Below are 25,849 nucleotides of genomic sequence, written 5' to 3'. Positions count from 1 at the left end.
AAAGGGAGGTCATGTTTTAGTAATCTACTTACTTATTACAATAAAGTGACTGCTTCCTTGGACAGAGGAGAAGGATACACGGTATTTCACAAAGGCTTTTGATAGATTACCGCATGATAAATTGATACTCAAATTGGAGTGGATGGGGTTGGATATTAGATTAGTGCATTGGATTGGAGACTGGCTATCTGATAGGTATCAACAAGTTGTGTATGGGGGTGCAATATCCAGGAAAAGGAAAGTCACTAGTGGAGTGCCTCAGGGGTCTGTTTTAGGACCATTACTGTTTAACTTGTATATTAATGATATTGGCGAAGATTTGGATGGAGATATTCAGTTGTTTTCAGATGATGCAAAGTTGGGACGAACCATAAAGAGTAGTGAAGATGTTGTGGCCTTACAAGAAGACTTGAATAAATTGAGTGATTGGGCATGGAAATGAGGATGTGAGTTCAATGTTGCAAAATGTAAGGTTTTAAAATTTGGAAAACAAAGATGGGATGCAGAATTTATGCTTGGTGAGAATATATTGTTGGAGGTAGAGGAAATAAGAGATCTGAGGGTGATAGTGGATAAGGATCTAAAATTTAGGGGACACCGCCAAAATTGTGAAGACAACACAAAGGCTTCTGGGAATGATGCGGAGGACACTGACGTGTAGAAGTAGGGAGATTCTTGTTCCGTTGTATAAGGCTTTGATTAGGCCACACATGGACTATTGTGCCCAGATTTGGTCACCTGGTTTTCAGAAGGATGAAGAGATGTTGGAAAGGGTCCAAAGGCGACTGACTAAGGTAGTTTCTGACCTCGGGAATGTCAAGTATGAGGAAAGATTGAGAAGATGCAATTGGCAGAATCTGGTGGACAGGAGGAAGAGGGGAGATATGATAGAGACCTAAAAGGTTGTAAGGGGTTGTAATGGGATCAATGCTGAAGAGGTTCTACAGAAAATAGTGGGAGATCAGGGGAGAACCAGAGGTCATCCCTGGAAACTGTATAAAGAGGGTGTGAGTAGGAGAGAGTGAGAGGCAGGTTTTTTTCATGCAGAGTTGTGAATGATTGGAATGCCTTGCCTGAGAGTGTGATGTCTGCAAGGAGTTTGAGTATGTTTAAGACACGGTATGATGAGATATGTGTGTGTGTGATAAAATGCCCTCCCAAATGAGTCTTTGACTCCATGAGGTCTTTGGGTAATAATAATACTAATAATTACAGATGTACTGAATACGGTATACCCCAGGGTAGATCAGTGGAGGAAGTGGTTCCTTGGAGGAGTTGAATAAGTTCTTTACTTTTGCCAGAGGTATAAAGGTGGCATTAAGGTTCTATTTCTGTAGTATTCTGTTTATTTTATCTTATATCTCTTTAGTGTATGGATTAGCTACAGTTTTATTGTAATCTAGCTTATTTTTAATATTAGGTGCAGTCTTGTGAAGAATTTTGTTGATGGTATTTTTGCTGTAGCCACTTTTAGGAAGGTATTGGTGATAACTTTTATTATTATTACACCCTCCATGGAGTTGGCAGACTCATTGTGGGAAGTTCATTCAACTGACAACATATTTTTCATATAGAATCTTAAAATCCATCACACTCCTTGTATTAACAACACATTCTGGTAATGCATTTTGTTCACTGACAATTTCTTCATGTAAAAATTCTACTAAATTCACTTCTTTTCCTCCTATCCACCAAACTCTGTAATCTACATCTCCTCAACCGCTCTCCATAACTAGCATTCCAAAGTTCAGACATTGTCTTAGTCACTCACCTCTGAACCCTTTCCAATGTCTCTACATCACATTGAAAACCAGGTGACTAGATTTGAGTACAATACTCCAAGTGTGGTCTGACTGGTGCTTTATACAGTGGTACAACCACTTCCTTATCTCTACATGTTAGAGTACTTTTTATCATAAGAGCACTACGATGTGCAGCCTTGGCAACACTAGCAATATACTTTCTGAACTTCAGTCCACTGTCAACCATCACTCCCAAATCTCTAATCTCATCCACTTCCTATTGACGTAGTACACAGCCTTATATTTCTGCACTCCAAAATGCAACACCTTACACTTATTGATGTTAAAACTACAACCCCCCTCCTTTGTCCAAGTAAAAAGTCTATTCAAATCTTCCTGAAGGGAATTGACATCAGTTGTGCTACTTATAATTCTTCTCAACTTTGCATCATCAGCAAACAACTGAAAATCCTCAATCATTAACACAATAAAAAACAAGAATTTAAAGATTTGCTCCACTGAGCCAATGGGTCCATGCATTTACAAACAAGTTAAACAGCAGGGGCCCATTTGCTCAGTGGAGCAAATCTTTAAATTCCTGTTTTTTAGTGTGTTAACAATGCCTAGATTTTCTGTTGGGTGGTAGTTAGAGTTTATGTGTATATATTGGCCGGTATGTGTAAGCTTACTGTAAACAGTGAAGGAAAGACTGCCAGAAGGAAGACATGTGACAAGTGTATCTAAAATTAGAAGTTCTGACATTCAATTTCAATTATGAATTGTATGCATTTGTGTTGCTTGTTTAGGTTCATTCCCAAACACCTGCTTAATTTTGCTGGCCTGGTTGTCTAAGTGGTTAACATATCCACTCTCCAACCAACAGGCTGCAGGTTCAAATCCTGCCATGGGCATGGATGTTTGTGATTGTCTTTAAGTGGGAGATAAATGTCATCGCCTGGCGTGAGGTAACTGCCCTGCTTATTGGAGACCTGAAGTAGCTTTAAAAAGTTCCATTTTCATCGAGTTCATCATTGTTCAGGGCATGGCTTGAAAGGTAAATCACATAGCTGTTCATTGAAGGCAGTTGGTTGCTCCTGTTATCTCTTATTTCTGGTTAATAGGACAATTAACAAATTGGATTGTTAACAGTATGCCACAATTGATAATTGTGGCATATTGTTTGAAATGTAATATAGCTTGTCTTTGTATATAAAGTATATGTGTTTACTCTACATGATGACCTTAATATGAAAGTCAAAACATCGGGGAAATTAAAGTAATTATTCTTAACATGGTTGTAGTCTCCATAATTTACCAAAACGAATCAGTGAATGAGTTTAAGAAGAGGTATGATAGATATTATGTGAATATTTGGTCTCCCACAGTGAGTCTTTTGACTCCATGGAGATGTGTGTATAGTAATAATAATTCATTTATTTTTACCATTCAATTATGTTAACAGTAATCATGAGGCATTACTAAAAATTCTGTGGATAAAATTTAAAAAAATGACGTGTTTTTCAATTCTTAATGTTTATCCTATTTATTATTTTCTTCTATTGACCACATAACAAAATAGCTTCTTAGGATTCAAAATAGCTTCTTTTGACTTATATACTAATTATGTTGAATTACATTTTGTGTTCTGATTTTTCTCCTTTCTTTACTAGTCTCACATTTTTGGAGCATATGCCATGCTTTTTTGTGCATACTACTACTACGTGTGGACAGACTTATGTGTTCGTTGTACACGTTGTTTATTTTTTAATGGTATATATTAAAACACAGAAAAATAAGTAAATAATTAATTTATTAACTTATTGCTGATATTTCGCTGGTGTTATAACCAGCATCTTCAGAGCACAAAAACACAGTTTGTCACAATACACAAGACTATAACAACATGGTGTAATCAACAGACTAGTAAACAAAATTGTAGCAGCAACACAAAGACTAGAGTCCTGATTTTGACGCCCTCTGTCTGAAAAAAAAAAAAATGCACTATCACATAAGACTAGAGTCCTAAACAGAGAAAAAATCCGGTACTAGATTTTCTTAAGATGACTGTCTCCCAGATTTTAGGCAAATTTATACAGCCATATTTGTTGAGATTTGGAGAGTGTTTCAGAGCTTCTGTTGCCTCTAAGAACAATCTCTCCGACCTGTAAGAGCTTCTATACAGTACTTTTGTGTTCTTCCAGTTGATCCTGTGTGCAGGGGTATCCAGAGCATAGTCTGCTAGGGCCGACTTGCCATACTGATAATGCCGGATGTATCTTTTGTGTTCGCTGATGCGGATGTTCACAGTTCTTCCTGTTTGACCTTAGTAGGCTTGATTACATGAGCAGGGTACTTCGTAGACTCCTGGATGTAATAAAGGGGGAATGCTGTCCTTGGGTGAGCAGATAAGGGTTGCTAATTTGCCACACGGTCTGAATGTGGTGTGTAGTTCATGTTTATTAAGAATTCTTGAAATCTTTTTGGATGTGCCTTTAATGTATGGGATGATGACTGTTTTGTTGTAGTTCTCTGTGGTGGAAGTGGGAGGGGTTTCTTAGGAGCGTTTAGTATTTTGTTTATCTTATGGGGATTATAGCCATTGGCCAAGCAGGTGTGGCATAAGTGAGCCAGTTCAGCAGGAAGAGCATTGTCAATGGAACAGATTGCTCTTGCTCTGTGGGTTAGCATTTATAACATGCCATATTGTTGAGAAGGGTGATGGTGTGATTGTTTGTGTAAATATCTCCCTGTATGTGTGGGTTTTCTAAAAACTGAAAATGATAAAGAACCATCTGGAAGATGTGTGATAAGTGTATCCTGGAAAGGCAGACAGTTATTAGCTTCCAGTTCCATTGTAAAGTGGATTTTTGGATGTTGGCTATTTAAATGCGCTAAGAATGTTCCCAATGTCTCTGGGCCATGTGGCCAAATAGCAAGCACATCGTCATAGCATAGCCAAAGTGTTGGTTTGAGAGTGGCTGTATTGATTGCTAGTTTTTCCAGGTGTTCTATGTAAAAGTTGGCTGGGGGGGGGAGCCCATGTCTGTCCCATCTATGTTTGTATATTTTCCCTTTCCATGTGAAATATCCTGCATGTATTGTGAATTTTAATAGTTCAAATATATCAGGGGGAAGTGTGACTTCAGTAGATTGAGGGTTTCTATTAGTGGTACATTTGTGAATAGTGAGGTGATATCAAAGCTTACTATTAAGTCTGAGCTTTTTAGGGTATGGTGTTGTAAGATGCTTTTTAGATGGGCTGAATTTTTGACAAAGGAGGGAGAATTGTTTGTGAGTGGCTAGTAGCTTAGTTAAATGTCTAGCCAGTTTGTATGTGGGACTATTTATACTGTCCACAATTGGGCGTAAGGGTGTACCTTGTTTGTGAATTTTTGGTGCTCCATAAATCTTAGGTGTTTTAACATGGAAGGGCCTTGAGTTTGTTTATGTGTCTTTGGGCCAGGAAGTGACTTTTTCAATAATTTACGTGCCTTATTCTTTTGTGTGTTGGTGGGATTGCGATCTATAATTTTGTATGTTGACTGATCTTGTAATGTGTGCATTTTGTTTTCGTATTCTATTGTGTCCATCACCACGGTTGCATTCCCTTTGTCTGCTTTTGTTATGATAATCTGGCTATTATTCTGTAGCTCTTTTACTGCAATGATTTCCTTATGTGGGATATTATTTTTGGGAGGCTTAGACTTGATTAGGATGTTGGCCACATCTAAACGTATGTTGTTGGCTATTGTTGGAGGCAGGTCGTATATTCCCCGTTCGATGGATGCCATTATTTCGGCTTTTGGAACTTGTTTGGGAGTCGTGGCAAAATTGTGCCCTCGACTTAAAGCACTAGTGGCTTCTTTGCTTAAGGTGAGCGACGATAAATTCATGACAATGAGGTTTTATTGTAATTGTGGTCGTTGTATAGTGTTGCATTGTTGGAGATTTTCAAACTTATTTTGGTGCCGATTTTTGACTATGTTGAATTCTTTTTTAGCCGTTGCGTCGGTGATGTTATCTAGGATCTGCCATAGTTCCATATTCAGAATATTATATAGTGATTCACGTAGTGCATTGATGGTTGAATTTGATTTTGCTAATTCTAGATGAGTGGCGTTAATCTGTTCACGTAATGGCGCTACACTCGCTCGTTTATAAATGCATTGGGCTTTGGCCGAATGGAACTTGTTTTTGATTTTAACACAGTTCGGTATTAAATTGGTGTCTCGGCACTTCTTTAAGAAGGCTAACCTGTTAAATTGCGCACCATTTTTAACTTCCACTTACCTGTGAACATCTGCATCAGCGAACACAAAAGATACATCCGGTATTATCACTATGGCAAGTCGGGCCTAGCAGACCATGCTCTGGATACCCCTGCACACAGGATCAACTGGAAGAAAACAAAAGTACTGCACAGAAGCTCTTACAAGTCAGAGAGATTGTTTCAGAGAGAACTCTGAAACACACTCCAAATCTCAACAAATATGGCTGTATAAATTTGCCTAACATCTAGGAGACAGTCATCTTAAGAAAAAACTAGTACCGGTTTTTTTCTCTGTTTAGGACTCTAGTCTTATGTGATAGCTGCATTTTTTTTTTTCAGATAGAGGGCGCCAAAATCAGGACTCTAGTCTTTGTGTTGCTGCTACAATTTTGTTTAACTAGTCCGTTGATTACACCATGTTGTTAGTCTCGCGTATTGTGACAAACTGTGTTTTTGTGCTCTGAAGATGCTGGTTATAACGCCAGCGAAATATCAGCAATAAGTTAATAAATTAATTATTTACCTATTTTTCTGTGTTCTAATGTATACTGTTAAAAAATAAACAACTCTTACTACTGTTTTCAGTCTATTTTATTGTTTCCAAAGTGCAAAGAATTTAATTAAGAAGTCTGCTTTCACAAATAGTTACACATAGTTTCTTTTGCTGTCTGTCTGATGTTATTTTTCCTGACCACTGGAATACAGGTGTAACATTGCATGTAACTTCTTAATGAAAAATGTCTGTCCTCCTTATTTCTTCCCCTCCAATTATTCATGTCACTGTTAATTGATAATTGTTAATTATTACTTTTTTAAAGCACATCTGATCCTGTCATTCAGTCAGTTCTTATTACAGGAAACTCATGGAAAGAAATCGTTTATTATAATCAAAGGTTTGCAGTATCGAATTTCCTTTTAAACTGTGAATGATCATAATGGGTTGCATCAATGGTTTAAAGCAGTGTTCAATGATCTTTTTTTGCATGAGAGTATGAATTCCCATGATATCTGTCTGATGGCTAATGTTAATAATAACATTGAAGTTATGAGACTTTGTCCTTGACTTCTCAATAGTTTATTATTGTTATATGGTTATCTTTATGAAGTCAAGACACGTTACAAGAGACTGACACTAATCATTATTCGTACAGTAACTGTTATACTTTTTCTTAAATCCATTCACTCTCAGGGCACGCACAACTATCTCTGGCAGTCTGTTTCACTCCTTCATCATTCTTCAATCAAAAAATCTAGTTTCCCCCCTTTCACTAACTACTTGTACACAACTTCCAGGGGTGAGTGCAAGTTCTCTCTTACTACCCATCAAGTATTGAAAAATTTCCTTCAAGTCAATATTAGAACTCCTTTAGTAACGTATAAGTTTCTATCATGTCCTTTCTTTCTGCCTGTCAACTAGACTTTCCACCCCAACCTCATTCCTAAGAAACTTCGATGACCAAATTTGTGTACAGTAGTCAAAATGAGCCGTATCATTGCCTTATAAAGAGAGAGAGATAATAACTCTATCTCTACTTGCCAGTGTGTTCGTCAACATCCAAGTAATCCTTTGAGATATTTTGGTAAATTTTGAATTGTGCTCTCTGAACTTCAACTTTCTTTTGACCATCATCCCCAGATCTAGCTTTGTCGACCTCCTGCAATCCAATATCATCAATGTATTACACAGTTTGTTTTCATTCTAAAGTGCATAGCCTTACATTTTGCAATATTTAAACAACAGCCATTATCCTCTGCTCATGCTGCCAATTCATTTAAACCATTGCCTTTATCAACTATTTTCCCTCCTCAGTTTTGCATCATCAGCAAACAACTGAATATCTTCTCCTTCCTATATCAGTAATATACAAATTAAACAGTAGTACAGTAGTACTTCTGGTACAGAGCCTTCAGACCCTCTGCTAGTCACCTTCATTCTACTAGATTCCACCTTTCCATATACTAATCTTTGTCTGTCATAGTTTTCAAAACTATTACACGAGTTGTATGGTATTCTGTCAGATGCCTTTTAAAAGTTCAGCAATAGCCATTTCTGTTATCTAATTCTGTTGGCATTCTATTATAAAATGTGAGTAAATTACTAAGGCAGGACCTACCCTTTACAAAGTTGTGCTGCCCACTATAGAGTATCTTATACCTGTCCACCCATTCTTGAATTCTATCTTTGATGAACTTTCCAATACCTTACCTTAACCACCATTCATGAGATTCTAATTGGTCTGTAACTTGTTACTTCTGTCATAGAGTGACATTTCTATAATGGAGCTATCTTATCCTCTTTCCATTCCCTTGGGACCTTGCCAGAGCTGAGACTTAGAGTAAACAACTTTCTCAGAGGTGCTGCCAGTTCTCTTACACATTCTCATAGTACACTGGCAGACAGTGCCATTCTTACACCTGGGAAAGAGGTAAACCTATCCCACCCACACTTTAAAGGGCTTCATACATATATCACAAACAAAAAAATTTTTAAATAAGGGATAAAAATGAAATTTTATGGAAGTCTTATGGAAAAATAAATTTTTATGGAATAAATATATAATAATTTATGAATTATATATATCTATTATATTACTCAAATATATTTCAAACACTGTCGCCAATCAACAGAATACCCAGACATGTGCAATAATAATTAAATTCAATCATCCCTGATATTTTGCCAATTTAAAGAAACCATAGTATTACACATATTTTTCAATTTTTTTAATTATGAAGATATATTTGTCAAGGTGATGAAACTTATTTTATTTAACAGTTTGTTAGCTTGATTTATAACTTAAATATTTAGACATGTAGTATGCAGGCCTCCATTTGTATGCTTTCCCTGAGTACCACCACTTCATCTACCTCAGTTCTCACATCATTAACTGTATGATATGATCTTGCAAAGTGATCACTTAGATCAACTGTTTCTGCTTCTGTCACTTTCCTATGATGATCACTGAGTAAAGTTATCCTTTCATAATCATTCTTTGTTACTTGCTACATAGTGAACAAACTCTTTTAGATTTACTTTGCTCTTCTTAGCTAATTTTATCTCATAATCTGATTTAGCCTTCCTGAACCATCATAGTCACCCTTCTTGCCTGTGCTGTGTATTACTCATGAGCATGGTGATAATATTTTTCTTTATATTCCCTCCACAGTTTTTTTAGATCCTGCTTTATATTGCTACTCATCCATTTAACTCCTTGGTAAACCTGCTTGGTTTATCATCCTGATACTGGCTATGCAGAGTCTGATATTCTTTCTTTGTAGCTTCTCATACCACATGATTAAGATATGCAGACTAACTCATGCGACCATGAAGTAAGAAAAATACTTCATAATTCATTACCAATACTTATTAGTGATATTGTAATTATTTTCAATAAAAAAAAAATCTGTATAATACTTGCTGCACTGCTTTCTCTTGCATTCATGACACTATTATGGTATGCAAGTTTGTTGCAGTGGCATTTTTTATAATGAGAAGTGAATATGTAAGTATGTACTTATGAATAAATAAATAAATAAATACATATATGTGTATTTTGTTATGCAGGTTCTAAAGTTAATATTGAAGAAAAAGGCAGAACTAAGGACTACAGATTTGTTAAATGGCTTTCAAAAACCAGAGTAAGAGTATTTTTCAATTGATTGCACATTAAGAAGATTTCAAATGTGATATTTGGCTGCTATATTTTGTTAATATAGTACAAATCTGTTTAATGCAAATAAATTATGTTAAATACTACAGAATGCATCCTTGCACACTTAATATGCCTAGTGGAGGGAAGGGCTCCTTGCTTCTTTCCTTTTCCTCATTTTAAGGATTTAGAGTTAAAAAAACGAGAGTGATGAGCAGAAGATAAATTAAAATAACAGTTAATGCATTTATTGATATTTTAAGAATTTTTTTTTTTTTTATGTTAGACCAAGTACAAAAGTTTACAAAATATACATCACTTCAGTGCCATTGTGGGTAATTACAAATTACATAAGAACTTCATTGATATGCATTTTCATTTTTATCTTTAACTCCAGTTGGATTCTAGCATCTTGGCAAACTCATTTGTATATAAAGCTAAGAATAATTGACAATGACCAAATTGAACTTTTTTGGTTTGTATATAAGCACACTTTCTCAAAACTTTGGCCTTGTATATCATTAATGGTTTGATTTTGAAGTTATTTGATTTCCCTTAATTCATTCACACATCATGCACATATTTATGTCACAGCTGCAGTGCAGTGTTGTAGTCAGTAATGTCAGATACATGCATTTCAAATACTATTCAAAACTAAAACTTACTGCATTTTGTAGTGCTGCCATAATCTCTACATAGCATCATGACATTTTTAAAGTATAGGGATAAAGGTAAGTCGATCGACTCACCTTTATTGTGAAGCTTGAGAAACACTGTTCTAGAGGGTCATCATTATCGTTGTTTCGTAATATGTACTCTTAAGGAATGTAGTCCGATAGTAGTATACTACATAATTACATTTACATTTCCTAGTGGATTAAAATGCAAAATTTAAGTAAGGGCTGTATTTCGAGTGAAAAAAAATCTGTTTCATGTTTTCATTAAATAATAGTTCAAAAACTTCACATCAGAATGTCATCATATTGCAGAGTTTTTTTTTTTTTTTTTTTTTTTTTTTTTTTTTTTTTTTTTTTAATGTTGCTCTCACCCATGAAAGGTTATTTGCAAACCTATAATGCATTATGAACTGTGGATGGGCTAAGGATATTTTCCCCCTGTTTTTATCAATTTTATATTTTTTTTGTATTTTTTCATTTATTTTTTATATTGTTCAGAAACCCTGCTCTAGAGACCAAAGATGAAACTTTTTCAAGCCACTTCTGGCCTCAAATAAGCAGGGGGGGGGGCTTGCACCAGGTGATGAAATTCATCTCCCACTCAGCAAATACACTAATAATAATGTTGAGAATGTGAAGAACTTTGTGATTTAGACATTAGTATAACAATCTCAGTAGTGTTATGTCAAAAACGGATGAACACCGACCAAGAGAGATGAGTAGCGTGATTAAGGGTGAGGATAAGAAGCAGAATGTGAATGGAAAAATAAAAGTAGGAAGTATAGAAAGTTTGAAGCATCATGATGTTTTCAAAGACGGTGTTAAGTGGGAGGATAAATGGTGAGCAAGAGTAGGAGAGAGAAATTTATGGGAATGATGAAAGAAAAGAGAATAAGAGAACCATAAAAGAGAGGGAATGAGAAAAATGCAAGAGAGTGCTGGAATCAGAGATGCCAGGACAACAGGGGAATAAATAGGGGAATAAAGAAAGAAAGTGTTACAGGAGAGAGTGAGAGATGCAGGTGAGCAAAGAAGAAACAGAGTGGCAAGAAGAAATGCGATGATCCATCATGTGCAAGATAGAATGCCTGAAGAATGTTTGCTTGGAGGAACGATAGATAGTGTGACTATGGCAATTAAGCAAGGTGAAAGAGTGGATGAGATGATTGTGATGGTGGTGGGCACGAATGACTTGAGAGGCAGTGTGAATCGGGTGGTAGGAGATCTGAGGTTCATACTTGAGGTTGTATGGACGAAGACTGAGAGAGGAAAGATAGTGTGTGTTTTGCCCAGGTATGATAATGCAGAGCTGCAAAGAGCATCAATAATGAATAGTATAATAGGCAGAATGTGTCAAAAGAGAGGCTTGGAATACGTGGATGCTTGGAGGGCATTTGATGACAGAAAAGAATTGTATGCAAGAGGCAGCTTGCATTTGAATGATGGCACCTGGAGAGACTGCTGTTCGCTGAACAAATCAGTGTGTCAATGTAGAGAAAGTAGAATTATCAGAGTGGATGGTAGCAGGGATGGCTTCTTGTGGGAATAGGTGCTTGGGAATACATTATGTAATGCTGAACCCAGTGGAGTCTGGAGGGAATAATGATAGGTTTGGAAACAGTGACAATGCCTTGAGGAGTATCCAGAATAAAGGAGATGAATTGGTGGTGCTAATAGCATCAGTCTTTCCAAAAATTATTGGGTTTTCTGAGAAGTGTTTGACAGAAGTATACTGAAGATGATAGGAATAGAAGCAGTAGGGTACAGCATTTTTTGACAGGATACAAAGGGAAAATGCAATGTGAAGTACTGCTTATGATAAGTGATGACTTATGTTCTCTGAGAGTGGAGGATTTGGAGGACAGTGATACTAATGGTTTTGAAAGCATATGGTGTGAGGTAGAGGTGGTGAGGACAGGATATTTAGTGGGATGTTGCTACAAGCCAGGGAGCATAGAGGGTGAAGAGCAAGAGATGTTTAGGCAGTTGAGCTTGGCAAGTGCAAGAAGAATGATTGTTATAACTGCATGTAGTAATAAGAGAATGGAATTTCTGGAATTCTTGAAGAATAAATGTCTTAGACAACATGTAGTAGAAGGAACACAAGATTCAAGTAGTTTTGGATTTGGTCATAGCATCAAAAGAGCTGATTGTAACTGAGATGGCATCTCTGCCCCACGTTGGAGAATAACCATGTGGTTTTGATTTGGAAGATGAATAGATATGCAGGAATATCAAAGAGAAAGGAATGTATATGGAATTATAAGGTGGATGATTATAATAGTCTTAGATATCAACTTGGAGCAGTTCCATGGAGGGAGGAATTGGAAGGGTGAGATATCATCAAAGCTTGGGGACTTGTGAAGGAATATTTATTAGCAGCAATAGCAAGCTGTATACTGCAAGTGAAGAATAGAACACAATTTGATGTATTCAATTCATCTACATTACACTCCACCATATACTACTCTCTGGTATCTGCCAGCTGCTTCCTCTTCCATGCCACTAGCTTCATATCCATTCCCATTTGCTCTGTATTATGTAATAATTTTATATGGAGTATTCTGTCAGATGTCTTTTCAAAGTCCAGCAGTATCATGATGTAGTCATTTTCTTTATCCATTTCTGATATCATTTTATTATAAACATGAATAAATCACTAAGGCAGGGCTTAGTTGCACACCATAGAGTTATTTATTATAAAATTATTGTACTTTGATCTTACCACATCTTGGCCATGGACTTAGTTTCCTATATATTTTTGAAGTGGTGAGAAGAATCAGGAGACAAGTGATCAAAATTGTGATTGATCTGTGAGGTTGTTCTCCTATGAAAAAAGACTGAAGGTTACAATGTTTAGTTGAAAGGCAGAAAAGAGGCTATAATAGAAACATATGTTACTAAAAAGAATTTTATAGAGGAAGATACAAAAGAATTTTTCAGTACATAACAAAAAGGGAAGTCACGAAGAGTCACTTCTGTAAATTGTGTAAGAGTGTGGTTAGTAAAGGATGAAAAGATTTTTTGTTTGCATAGTGATGAATGAATTGAATTGGGCTGAAGGAAGCATTCATGAGTATAGCGAAATATATGAGAAATGTTGTGGTAATACTGATTAGTATTCCCACAATGAATATTTGGACTTTGTGGAGATGCTGTGTAGTAATAGTAATAATTAAATTAGTGGTATTTTGTTAGCTTTAATGCTGTCATCAACACAAATCATGAAATGTCGAGTAAAATATAATTAATAAAGTTGTTTCTATTCTCTTTAAGACATGCTAATCTTCAAAAATTTAAAGTTATGTCTGATCACTGCTCAACCACATTTTAAAAATATTACATAATTGAGCCAGTACCTTTTACAAATGTTATGAATGTTCTTTCAGTTGTTGTTATATCTGTTACTAGGCAGCAGCAATTAAGAGTGATCCTTACCTAATAAATCATTCAACTCCATGGAGATCCAGTAATGGCAGTAATAAGTGAAAAAGTAAAGTAATTTTCTATATTATTGTTTTGTTAGTTTTTGACATGAGCCTCTGTGGCTCAGTCAATATAGACAAAGCCCTTTGGTCGGAAAGACCTTTATCTGGTCTTTTTCGACTAAAGGTGAGTTATCCGGTCTCCCCCCCCCTGTTCTGGGAAATGGAAAACCCCCTACTCTGGGTTTTCCATCCCCAGAACAGGCAAACTAGGCCCATGAACACATGCCCATGAACAGACATGGATACCCCCGAGAAGCATGGGGGGGGGGGGGCTGACCACCTTATCTTTGTATATGGCTGCATTTAAATGAAGAGAAAATCCTTGACACTGCAAGATAAAAGATGAAGAAAGGAATAAGAAGAGGAATAGTTTTTGACATTCAGTATATGTAATTAGTAGAAATCACTTGTTGTCATAAAGTTTACTATACTGTCATTATTTTTAATGGCTTTGATAGTAGCATGTTATATACAAAAGTTTTATTAACTTCTTATTTTAATCAATTTTATATCTTTCAGAAACTTCAGGGTATTCCACCTAGTATCTTTTACTGCAATGAACACAAATATCTTGGAGAAAATTACATTCGTTTCTGTTTTATTAAGGTAAGGAGATAAACTGGTACAAAAAAAAGAAGAGAAAGTAGATCTCTGACATGTTCTGTGAAACACTGTTCCTCATTTTATTCTTATTCTCAACATTTCACACTGATAATTAATTGCTTCTGGATTTTCTCCAGCAGTTTCTTATCTCCTACATATTCAGGACATCAGATCTGATTGACCAGATATAGTCTGATCAAGATCTCATACAATGTCATATAGTTTTATTCCAGTTTGTTAGTATCCTTCTCAACATGTGGCAATTTTTTTTTTCCTTCATATTCCCTGCTCACCAGATCTCATCTTGTTTACTTCCAGAAGCACATTTCCACTAATATGGTACAGTGCATTCCATTTTTTCTGGTCCAAAACATCCTTTACATTTGGCAACATTAAATAGGTTGGTTCATTGGACCTCATCTGCCCACCAAACCAGTCCATTGAAACCCTCCTCAAGTGATATCAGATCATTATTTTCTGTCATTTCTCTCCACAGTTTTATATAATCTGTAGTTGAATATCCCTCTTCAAGCTTTGTATTATGTTATCATCAGCATCATTTAAACATTAAACTTCATTTGTTTATGATACTGTGCACCACTACACTACATTACACTGCACTACACTGAACTGCACTACACACACACACACACACACACAGAGAATACACTGATAAAAAAATGATTGAGAAACTAGATCTGTTAAGATTATTAATAGACTCATTTGGGAAGGGCTTCCATTCTAGACACCTCACTTATCAATGCCTATTATACCTCACCTTCAATTCTTTTGATGTTAACACACTACCTATTTTGGAAATTTGTTGCACTTCTGCACCTCTGCTACTTTTCATACTAAAAAAATATCTATTCTTGTGCATCCAGGGATGACCTCTTGTTCTCCCCTCACTCACTACCCTGCACAGTAGCATCCCATGTGTATCTGATAATATCCTCTTACCAACTTATGTTTCAATTGTTTCCTCTGCTCCTCCTCCAATCTGCCATGTTCTATGAAACACTGTTCCTCATTCTGTTCTTATATTCAACATTGATAATTACTTGCTTCTGGATTTTCTCCTGCAATTTCTTATCTTCTACATATTCAGGACATCAGATCTGATAGTCCAGATATGGTCTGATCAAGATCTTATACAATGGCACATAGGTTTTTTATTATTATTATTATTATTATTATTTAGGCCTCCAAGGAGTCAAAAAACTCATCGTGGAAAGTCCTTCCTAGGAAACACAAGTCTATCAAGATTCATCGTAGGAGGTCCTGCCTAGGAAACACAAAGTCTATCATACCACTCCTTAAACTCATTGACTGTTCTCGCTCCCACCACTCCATCAGGCAATGCATTCCACGGTTCAACCACCCTCCACACAAAGAAACCACTCCTTACCCTCTTGCTCACAGTTTCTTTTTGTAACTTCCAGGGATGGCCCCTTGTCATCACTTCTTCCTGCTGTTCAACCAAGTGAAAGAACTCCCCAGTGTCAACCCTGTAACCACCTCTCAACAGTTTAAAAGTCTCAATCATATCACCTCTCCTTCTTCTATCCACCAAACTTTGCAGTCTACATTCCCTCAGCCAATCCTCATAACTAACATTGTACAGTCTTGAAACTGTCTTTGTTATCCGCCTTTGTATCCTTTCCACAGTTAATTTATCCCATTCAAATTCTGTGGACCAAATCTGAGCACAATAGTCATAAGCGTGGTCTGATCAGGGTCTTATACAATGGAATGATAACTCTTTTATCTCTGCAGGTCAGCGTCCTTCTCATTATTGCAGCAATCCTCTGTGTTACCTTCACCACCTTTGCAATATGTCCCCTGAATTTCAGGTTTCTATCAAATCATCAACCCCAGATCTCTTGTCTCCTCTCCTACTTCCTCCAGTATAGCTCTTCCAATAGAGTGTGCGGCTTCCCATCAATGTGTCCCCAAACCTCAAGACCTTACATTTTACTGCATTAAACCGATACCCCCATTCATTTGCCCATCTCTCTAGCTTATTCAAATCCTCCTGCAGGACTACCACATCTGCACTATTACTTATAACCCTTCCCAGCTTCACATCATCTGCAAACAACTGAATATCCCCCTGCAATCCACTAACAATGTCATTGATATAAAGGTTAAACAATATAGGTCCCAGTACTGATCCCTGTGGGACTCCACTTGTAACTCTCTGCCTCCTTGAAACTGCCCCACCATAAACAACTCTCTGATACCTATCGGACAGCCAATCCTGAATCCAGTTGACCAACCTGACATCCAAACCCATGTGTTGCAACTTAAATATCAGCTTATCATGTGGAACCCTGTCAAATGCCTTTGCTAAATCCAAGAAAATGGCAGTATATGCCTTCCCTCATCTACTGCTCTTGTAACTTTATTATAAAAGGCTAGCATATTACTAAAACAAGAGCACCCCTTCACAAATCCATGTTGACTCTCACAGATAACATTACTCTCATCTGCCCAATGTTGTATATGGTCCCTAACTAATTTCTCCAAGATCCTAACAACTACTGATGACACACAAACTGGCCTATAATTAGACACTTCCATTCTGCTCCCCCCCTTATGCAATGGCACTATCGTACCTTCCCTCCATTCCTTGGGCACCTTTACCATAGCCAGACTTTCATTGAAAAACCAGGTCAAAGGCTGTCAATTCTTTAGCACATTCTCTCAAAACTCATGGTAAAATATCATCCAGTCCCACAACTTTACTGACATCCAGAGTACTCAGTATTTGAAACACGCTCTCCTCCTGCCCCTCTAAACCTCGAACCTGCCCCTCTAAACCTCGAACCTGCCCTTTTCCCTCTAGTATTAAAATTTACTCCTCCAGGATGAAATACACCAATAAAGTGTTCATTGAACAATTCCACTATGTCCTCTGCATCAGTCACTCTATTCCCATTTTTATCCCACAATGTCATTCTTCCACAATCATTTCTCCTCCTACTGGCCACATAGCTAAAAAATTCCCAGGATTTTCTTTGGATCTTAGGGCCAATCTCTTCTCATATTCCAGTTTCGCCTTCCTTACCATACTAGTCACTCTCCTGTCTTATATTCTTTATGCATCTTCTCTTCACCTGTCTCCTTATATCTCTTCCATATCCTCTTTTTCTCATGCAGTTCCTGTTTAATATTGCTTGTCATCCACTTTACACCAAATTGTGTCCTCTTCTTCACTTGTGGAATACAGCTTACTATTGTTGCTAACAAATATTCCTTCACAATTTCCCAAGCACTAATGATATCCTGGCCTTCCAATTCCTCCCTCCATAAAACTTCCCCAAGTTGATGTCTAAGACTATTATAATCACCTGCCTTATAATTCCACATATGTTCCCATCTCTTTGATACCCCTGCATGTCTATTCATCTTCGAAGTCAAAACCACATGGTCACTCTCTCCAATTGGCAGGAGAGATGTCATCTCAGTTATTATCAACTCTTCTGATGCTATGACCAAATCCAAAACTCTTGAACCTCTTGTTCCCTCTATTACATGTTGCCTAAGGTATTTATCCCTCAAGAATTCTATAAATTCCCTTATTCTACATGCATCTTCCTCTCCCCAGTTTATACTGCTGTAATTAAAATCTCCCATTGGTGACTTTCGTAACTTTGGAAATGCATCATCCTAAGCTTCACCCTTTTGTCCTTAGGATTCCCTGAGGACAAAATCACTAAATCTCTTGTTTACTTCCTGAAGTGCATTTCCACTAATATGGTACAGTGCACACATTCACACTGATATCTGTAAGCTAACCATCCCCATACACAAACATTTCTATACAGATGAAATTACTCTTATAGGTGCTTATGAATTTGACAAAACACAGCTAAAATTACTTAAACTTTAAGTGTTTCATACAGCACTTTTCTCTCAAGTTGTTTTATTTGGTGTATGCAATGAATCTAATTATTTATGAAGACAAAGCAAACAAATGAAAATATTTTTGAAGACAAAGCAAAAAAATGAAAATACAGTATAAATATACAAATTTCAAAAACTTTTAGTTAGTTTAGTTAGCCCAATAATATAATGAAATGGTATTAGACAAATAATACTATAATATAATTAAAGAAAATTCAAGAAAACACAGTGACTTAATGTGCAATCTATTGTTTGCTTATGTTCAGATATGAATGAAAACATGAATAACTGTATGCAAGAATGTATCTTACGTTATCTTGGTTTCTTGTAAACTTTCCGTTTTATGAATATTCCTTTATGTTTTTATACATCTGAAGTTTCTAGTATGTTTCATTTTCTGTTGCTGAAATATAATAGTCATCAGTGTGTTATTTATTTTTATTTTTTGCTTAAAGATTTACACAGTGTCACATTAGTTTCTGTATATATTGAAAAATGAAAGTTTAAGAATAAGTTTACATTTTTTTATTTTCTTTTAATTTGTTACATTTATTGCTATTACTCTATATCTTTATTTATTTTCCATTTCTTTTTATTTAGGAAGACAGTACACTCAGAAAAGCTGAAACCATTATTAATGATCTTAAGAAATCACTTGAATAAATGATATTTTTAAAGTGATTAGTTGCAATTAATTTCTTTTGCAAGCCACATGAGCAAAATGTAAGCCAAATTTCTCTTTAGTGAAATTTGCCTTTCCATTGATAAAGTGTGTAGTTTAATAAAGACAATAATACCACTAACTGTGATTTCCTTGATTATTATTATTTTCTTGACCTCCATGGATTCACAAGACTCATCATGGGCAGTCAACACAAAGTCTATCATACCACTCCTTAAACTCATCAAATGTCTGCACATTCACCACCCTCTTAGGCAATGTATTGCATGCTCTTACCACTCCCCATGCAAAAAACGTACTTCTTACTCTTTTCCTCACCACTTCCTTTTGCAACTTCCAGGGATTTATAATTCTTAATACTGTATTTTACAATTTATGCTTGTACTGTCTTGTAAATCTTAGCTGGCCTGATTGACCAAGTAGATAGTACACCTGCTCACCAACACCAATATGTTGTGGGTTCAAATCTCACTGTGGATGTAGTTGTAAAAGCCTGATCTGGCTGAGCTTGTCTTTAAGAAAAACAATAAATAAAAAATAAGTATAACACAGCTGTTGCTTCTAAAAATATTTATTTGCCTTTTCTATATTCTGAATTTATTCTGAATTTATTCAGAATAAATATATTATTTGTTCTGTGAATTATTTCTGAAAAAATAAATTCAGAATAAAGGCAGCTAAATAATCTCCAATCCAAATGCTATTTTTTATTCCTTTTCTTTCTTATTGCTTATATAAGTATAGTTCATATTTGATTGAGAGTAATTATTTCTCATCAACAGTGATATACAATTTTTGTATAGTCATCTCATATTTCATTCCAATTACTGCTGCAATTGGTACACTTGGAAGAATGATGGGATCAGTTTGATTCTTGTCATGATGAGAGTAATCTTTATATGGACGTTTTCAATCAGTATAGGCAAATCAGCCAAGAGAACACATGCAATTTACATACAAAAAATACGATTAGTGGGCCATAGATGGTTTTATGGTAAATGATGGATAGTGCTTGTTGTTTATTATTTTAACGGTATAATAGAACACAGAAACTAAGTAAATAATTAATTTATTGACTTGATGCTGATATTTCGCTGGTATTATAACCAGCATCTTCAGAGCACAAAAACACTGTTTGTCACAATACGCGAGACTAAAACAACATGGTGTACTTAACCAAAATTGTAGCAGCAACACAGGTGTTGCTGCTACAATTGTAGCAGCAACACCTGTAGCAGCAACAAAATTGTAGCAGCAACACAGGTGTTGCTGCTACAATTTTGGTTAAGTACACCATGTTGTTTTAGTCTCGCGTATTGTGACAAACAGTGTTTTTGTGCTCTGAAGATGCTGGTTATAATACCAGCGAAATATCAGCATCAAGTCAATAAATTAATTATTTACTTAGTTTCTGTGTTCTATTATACCGTTAAAATAATAAACAACATGTTCGACGAACACATAAGTCTGTCCACACGTTGATGGATAGTGCTGTTATGTGATGGAGAAATAACTAGTGGAGATGATGATGTGGATTGGAGGGACTCCCACATTGAATCCTTGAACTTATTGGAAGTGTCAATAATAATGATAATATTTTTCTTCACATTAACTGTGTTTTGCAGCATATAAGTCATATCACAAGATAGAATGTGTAAAAGTTGGTGGGAGGGTTCATAGTCAGCTGATATTCACCAAATATTTGCAGTACAGTTTTGGAATGTTGAACACAGGTGTACAAATGGTGTACCACATTCAAAAATATCCGTGAAAGTAAGCAGAACTTCCTCACTCTGCACAGCTGCTGACTGGTCAGTTATATAATGTTACCAAACTTGGTAATAACTTGGATAGAAAGCATCTCAAAAAGTCATGAAAGAAATCGCTTTTTTTTTTAAGTGTTGATGGTTATCCTGTCCTTATAGTCCAGACATATCTGCTGCTATGATAGAAGTAATGACAGTCTGAATTAGAAGCACAGAAATTGACATCAGTGTAAGTGCAGCCTGTGTTATCTAGTAACTTTGAATTACTCCTGAAGAATTTCAAGCTGTAGTAAGGCTAAAACTTCCACATTATAGGCTAAGTGAGGGACTGTACTTTGAGACGTGTACCTAAAGTGAAAAAAAAATTTGATGATTTATTGATACACTGTGATCAAAATTCTAATTTTTATTTCTAATGCTTGCATGCTGTTATGCTTATTTTACAATGAATTATAGGAGGGGTTTCCAAAAGGTAACACTTTTTTTTTTTTTTTTCTTGAGGATGTTTAATAGGAATTTAAAATTATACACCAAGAAATAAGTGAACAAGCACTACTTCACAAAGCATCCAACATTATTGATGCACTTCTCCCAATGAGAGATCAGTTTATCAGTAGCAGTACTGAAGAAGTCTGTGACCACTCCCAGTAACCAGCATCACAGCCTGCCTGATGAACATCCTCATTCCTAGCGAAATGCCTTCTGGAAAGGTATTTCTTGAAGGAGCTGAGCAAATGGAAGTCTGAAGGTGCTATGTCTGGGCTTGGGGGAAGGGGCAGAGTTCCCCAACAATTACAGTGCACCACTCACGAGTAGGAGTGGTGTGCACAGTGCATGGAGTAGTGTTGTTATGCACCAAAATCACACTGCTTGTCAGAAATCATGGTTGTTTGTGATGAATTGAATGTTGGCTTTCAGTTTATCAAATGTTGCACAGTAAAACTCTGCATTCATTGTTCCTCCCTTTGGTAAGAAGTTCACCAACAGAATGCCTTGGCGATCCCAGAACTAGCCATGACGTTTTGGATAGTGGGAACAGTTTTCAAATTTTTGTGCACAGAAGATTGTGGATGTTTCCAGGTCATGGAGTCTTGTTTGCTCTCTGGGGTAAAGTGATGAACCCACATTTCATCTCTTGTGATTAGGTGAGTGAGAAAATCCTCTCCTTTGTCACTGTATCATCAGGTTCTCTAGACACATCCTCATTGTGCTGCCTTGTGCTCTTCTGACAATGGTTGAGGCACCCAGCAGGAGCACACCTTTCAAAAGCTAAGGACATTGCGAACTTACTCAAGTCTACTTGTGCAGTTTCATTCACCAGTCTTCAAGAACGATGCCCTTAATTTGCAAAATGTTGTCTTGCTCGATGAAGGCCTGCCTGCCTGATGCCAATCCTCAATGTCACCATAGCCTGCTTTAAATTCATTGCACCAAAAAACACACCTGCTTCTTTGATATCACCTTTTTGCCATTCACCGTGAACTTATGAATGTCACTTGGTGACATTCTCCAGTTCATGACGAATGTCACTTAGTGAAGCCCCCTTTTGCTTGTAAAAAAAACACAACTTCATGGATGGTAGCCACCATCTTGCAACTGGAATTAACTGCGAGGCGACAGTAGCGCCACGCTGCAGTGGCAGTCTCTTTGAACATTATTAAAAAAAATGTGTTACCTTACTTTTCAGAAACCCCTCATAGTATCTATTAATCCATTATATGTTCTAGAGTCTGTTTTTCCAGGCTTTGTATATATGTATATCCTGCACACGAGAGGTACAAAAATCTATATCACATCAGTGCCATGTTTGAGGCGGAGATAAAGGTTGAGAAAGAAGAAACCTATTGACATTCTTAAAGAGTTGTAGGTTGAAATTGTTGGGAAACACATCATAGTGAAGGCTGTTCCAGAGGACAGAGGTAGGTGGAATAAATGAGACAAAGGAGAAGCAGGTTTGAAGAGTTTGCAATTGTACTGTAAAGGGGATGTTGGACAGCTGCTGCTCTTGTTTTAACAAGCCTAACAACAAGTGGAGGAATGATAATTACCAATTCACTGAAGTAGTGACCATAGAGCTACCTAAGAGACACGGAACTGAAATACAGGAAAACCTCGCTTACCGTAATTAATTGATCCATCAATTAATGTGCATTAAGCAAATACAATAAACAATAGGAATAATTATACTTCATCCATAAGTTATCGTAAATTTGGAAAAAAATTACAGTATAAGCTATATTAGAGGATAAAATCATAAAATCATTAATAAAAATCAATTGCTTAAATTTTTATTTAATGTCTAAACATTTGATTGAGCTACTTTTTTACCAAAAAAAAAAATTAAGTGAAGATGTTTGAATCGTGCTAGATGTTTTCATCTTGTCATGCAATTTGCGATAGCTGGTGATCGCTTCATCAAGAATGGTGGACTTCGAAGCTTCGTTCCATATCAGGATCAGCATCAAACAAAATTTCATTAACATAGTCAATGTCATTGAAAACTAGCTCAAGTATTTTTGCAGTTAGCTTCTTAGTCATAACATTCTCTTCTTGTTTGCACTCCTTATCTTCTTTTTTATGCATACTATTCTTTTAGGTGAAGGAGATCATTCTCACTTAACTGTTCTGAATGGGAATCTAGCAAGTTTCTTACATCTTTATTATCAGTTCATTAAATACTTGGTTTGGTTTATAGTTTATTTAGCACAAAAACTACAAGGTCATACTGTGCCATACTAAGGTTACAACTATACATAAGCAGTTAAAGAAAATTGTAAACAATATGCTGTACAAAAATTAGGTTCCATAAAGCAGCATCTACATAGAAACAGAATTGCTGCAGAGGGCACAGCAACACATAAGGTTAAAGATTACTGTAGTACAAAATTATCAACAATACAAGTTAAATAAACAAAATGCATGTACAAGACACCAAGCCAAGGAATGAAGTATCTACATATATAGTTAAAATTATAACAGATGTTTTTACACCCATACATAAATAGGCGAAAAGGAATTATTATACAACATGCATGCATAAAAATAAAATTTGGCAATGTGGTATCTACATATAAACAAAATTACAAGGAGGTTACACAAATATACAAGGTGTCCCACAGCAATACATAATTGGTCAAAAAAAATAGTAAATAATATGTATGCACAAAAGTTAAGCTGGGCAATGCAGTATCTACATACAAACAAAATTACTGCAGCATTTAAGGCAGTACATAATTAGACAACAATACAAGTTAATAAACAAAATCCATGTACAACACCAAGCCAAGGAATGCAGTATCTACATATATGATTACTACAATAAGATTACAACAAATGTTATTACAGTAATACATAGAGTTAAAGAGGAATTATTATACAATATGTATGCATAAAAATTAAGTTTAGCAATGTGGTATTTACATATTAAAAAAATTACAAGGTTACAGAAATACATGATTGGTCAGAAATTAAATTAATGAATAATATATACATTAGTACTCAACTCCTGCACATATACATCACGAAACATTACGTATTTTGTAATGTACATGTACAAAAGTTAAGTGAAGCAATACGGTATTTACATATAAACAAAATCACAGTCAAATGTGTTTGTATAAATTAATTCTTTGTAAAAAATTAAAAAACCCGTGCAGTCTGCCCAAGTCTGTCAGCATCAGCCTGAGTGTATATGGTCTGGTCAGGTAGGCAAAAATTTCATTCCTCTCTCATGCAAAGTGCTGGTACTCTACCATGATATGATAAATAGTGAGATGTGTATTGCATTTTTCACACATGGGGGGGTTCATTAGCTCTCAGTAAATAAGAATGTGTAAGATGACTGTGACCAATGTGGAGCCTAGCGAGAACAACTTCCTCTCTTCTCTTTATTCATTGACTAGAATGCCAATGCTTAATTTCAGGTGTAATGTCATATAATTTGTTTGTTAATGCTTTCTACCATGATGACTGACATTGAGCAATTAGCTTTGATCGTATAAACTGTCTGTAGTCTGTATATGGTACTGTCAAACAGTATGTGGAGAAAGTTTGAGCTGATTTAGCATCTGCAGCCTCAAATCCCTTAATTCCAATGTGGTTGGGAATCCAGCACAACTGAACATCAAAATTAAGGATTTTTATTTTGTGAAATAGGTGTAACACCTCATAAAATACTGGATGTGGATTATACATAGGAGAGGAGATAGCCCATAAAGAGCTCAATAAGTCTGTATAAATTATATACTTTTAGTAGTAGTTTTCTTTTATATGAACAAGTGCAAGCCGAATGGCATGTAACTCTGCTGTATAATTACTGCAATCAGGTGGGATCTGGTTGGAGATAATGTCAGTAAACACAGCAGCACAGACAACAGAAGTATTAGTTCTTGAACCATCGGTATAGATAGGCAAGAAATCAGAGTGTGCTGCTCTGTGTGCATTAAACAGTTGGAGGTAGACAGATGATGGAGTATGAGATTTCTGTAGCTGACAAAGTGAGAGGTTGTAGGATAGTGTGCAAACCTACCATGGAGGGATGCTGTTATGTTTAGTGTAGGCAATGTCAACATTTATACCAAGAGCTTGCATAGTCTTTTTAACACGCATACCGAAAGGATGTATGGCAGTTTGAAGTGTGTGGTATTGAGCTTCCCAGTGCAGAGAAAAGAGACTAGTCCATATAGGATTATCTGGGAGAGACTTTATCTTTAGGGCATAATTAAGAGACAACTGTTTCTGTTGAAGTGATAGAACTGGTTCATTTGCTTCAACATAAAGACTCTGAGTGGGTGATGTGCGAAAGGCACCAGTAGCTATCTATATACCTGATGATGGATGGAATCCAACCATCACAGGTTACTCTGTGTTGCAGAACCATAGACTTGAGACTCATAATCCAGCTTTGAACGTATAAGCGCATAATAAAGATGGAGCAATGAAACTCGATCAACCCCCCCCCCCCCACTCAGTAGACGATAAAGTGCAAAGAAGGTTCAACGCTCTCTTGCACTTTTCTCTTAGTTGACAAATGTGTGCTAGAAATGTAAGTTTACTGTCAAAG

At 36.1% G+C, this 25,849-nt stretch overlaps 1 protein-coding gene across 8 annotated transcripts in view; it reads left to right on the top strand.

The window, feature by feature from the left end:
* The window catches only part of LOC150104039 (kynurenine aminotransferase-like), a 179,863-nt gene extending 160,721 nt beyond the window's left edge, over positions 1 to 19,142 (top strand). For all 8 annotated transcript variants that reach the window (XM_090396703.1, XM_090396701.1, XM_090396702.1 and 5 more), the window contains 3 exons: positions 9,578 to 9,651; positions 14,347 to 14,433; positions 18,940 to 19,142. In XM_090396703.1, coding sequence (XP_090252829.1) covers positions 9,578 to 9,651; positions 14,347 to 14,433; positions 18,940 to 19,002 — 224 coding nt within the window. In that variant the 3' untranslated portion in view covers positions 19,003 to 19,142. The remainder of the gene's footprint in view (positions 1 to 9,577; positions 9,652 to 14,346; positions 14,434 to 18,939) is intronic.
* Positions 19,143 to 25,849: the final 6,707 nt, after the last annotated feature.

The sequence above is a fragment of the Typopeltis vanoorti genome, chromosome 8, assembly GCF_054136105.1.
Source record: "Typopeltis vanoorti isolate ZY-2024b chromosome 8, IOZ_Tvanoo_1.0, whole genome shotgun sequence".
Lineage (NCBI taxonomy): Eukaryota > Metazoa > Arthropoda > Arachnida > Uropygi > Thelyphonidae > Typopeltis > Typopeltis vanoorti.
Note: the sequence above shows the minus strand (reverse complement) of the source record. Positions and strands in the feature narration are given on the sequence as shown.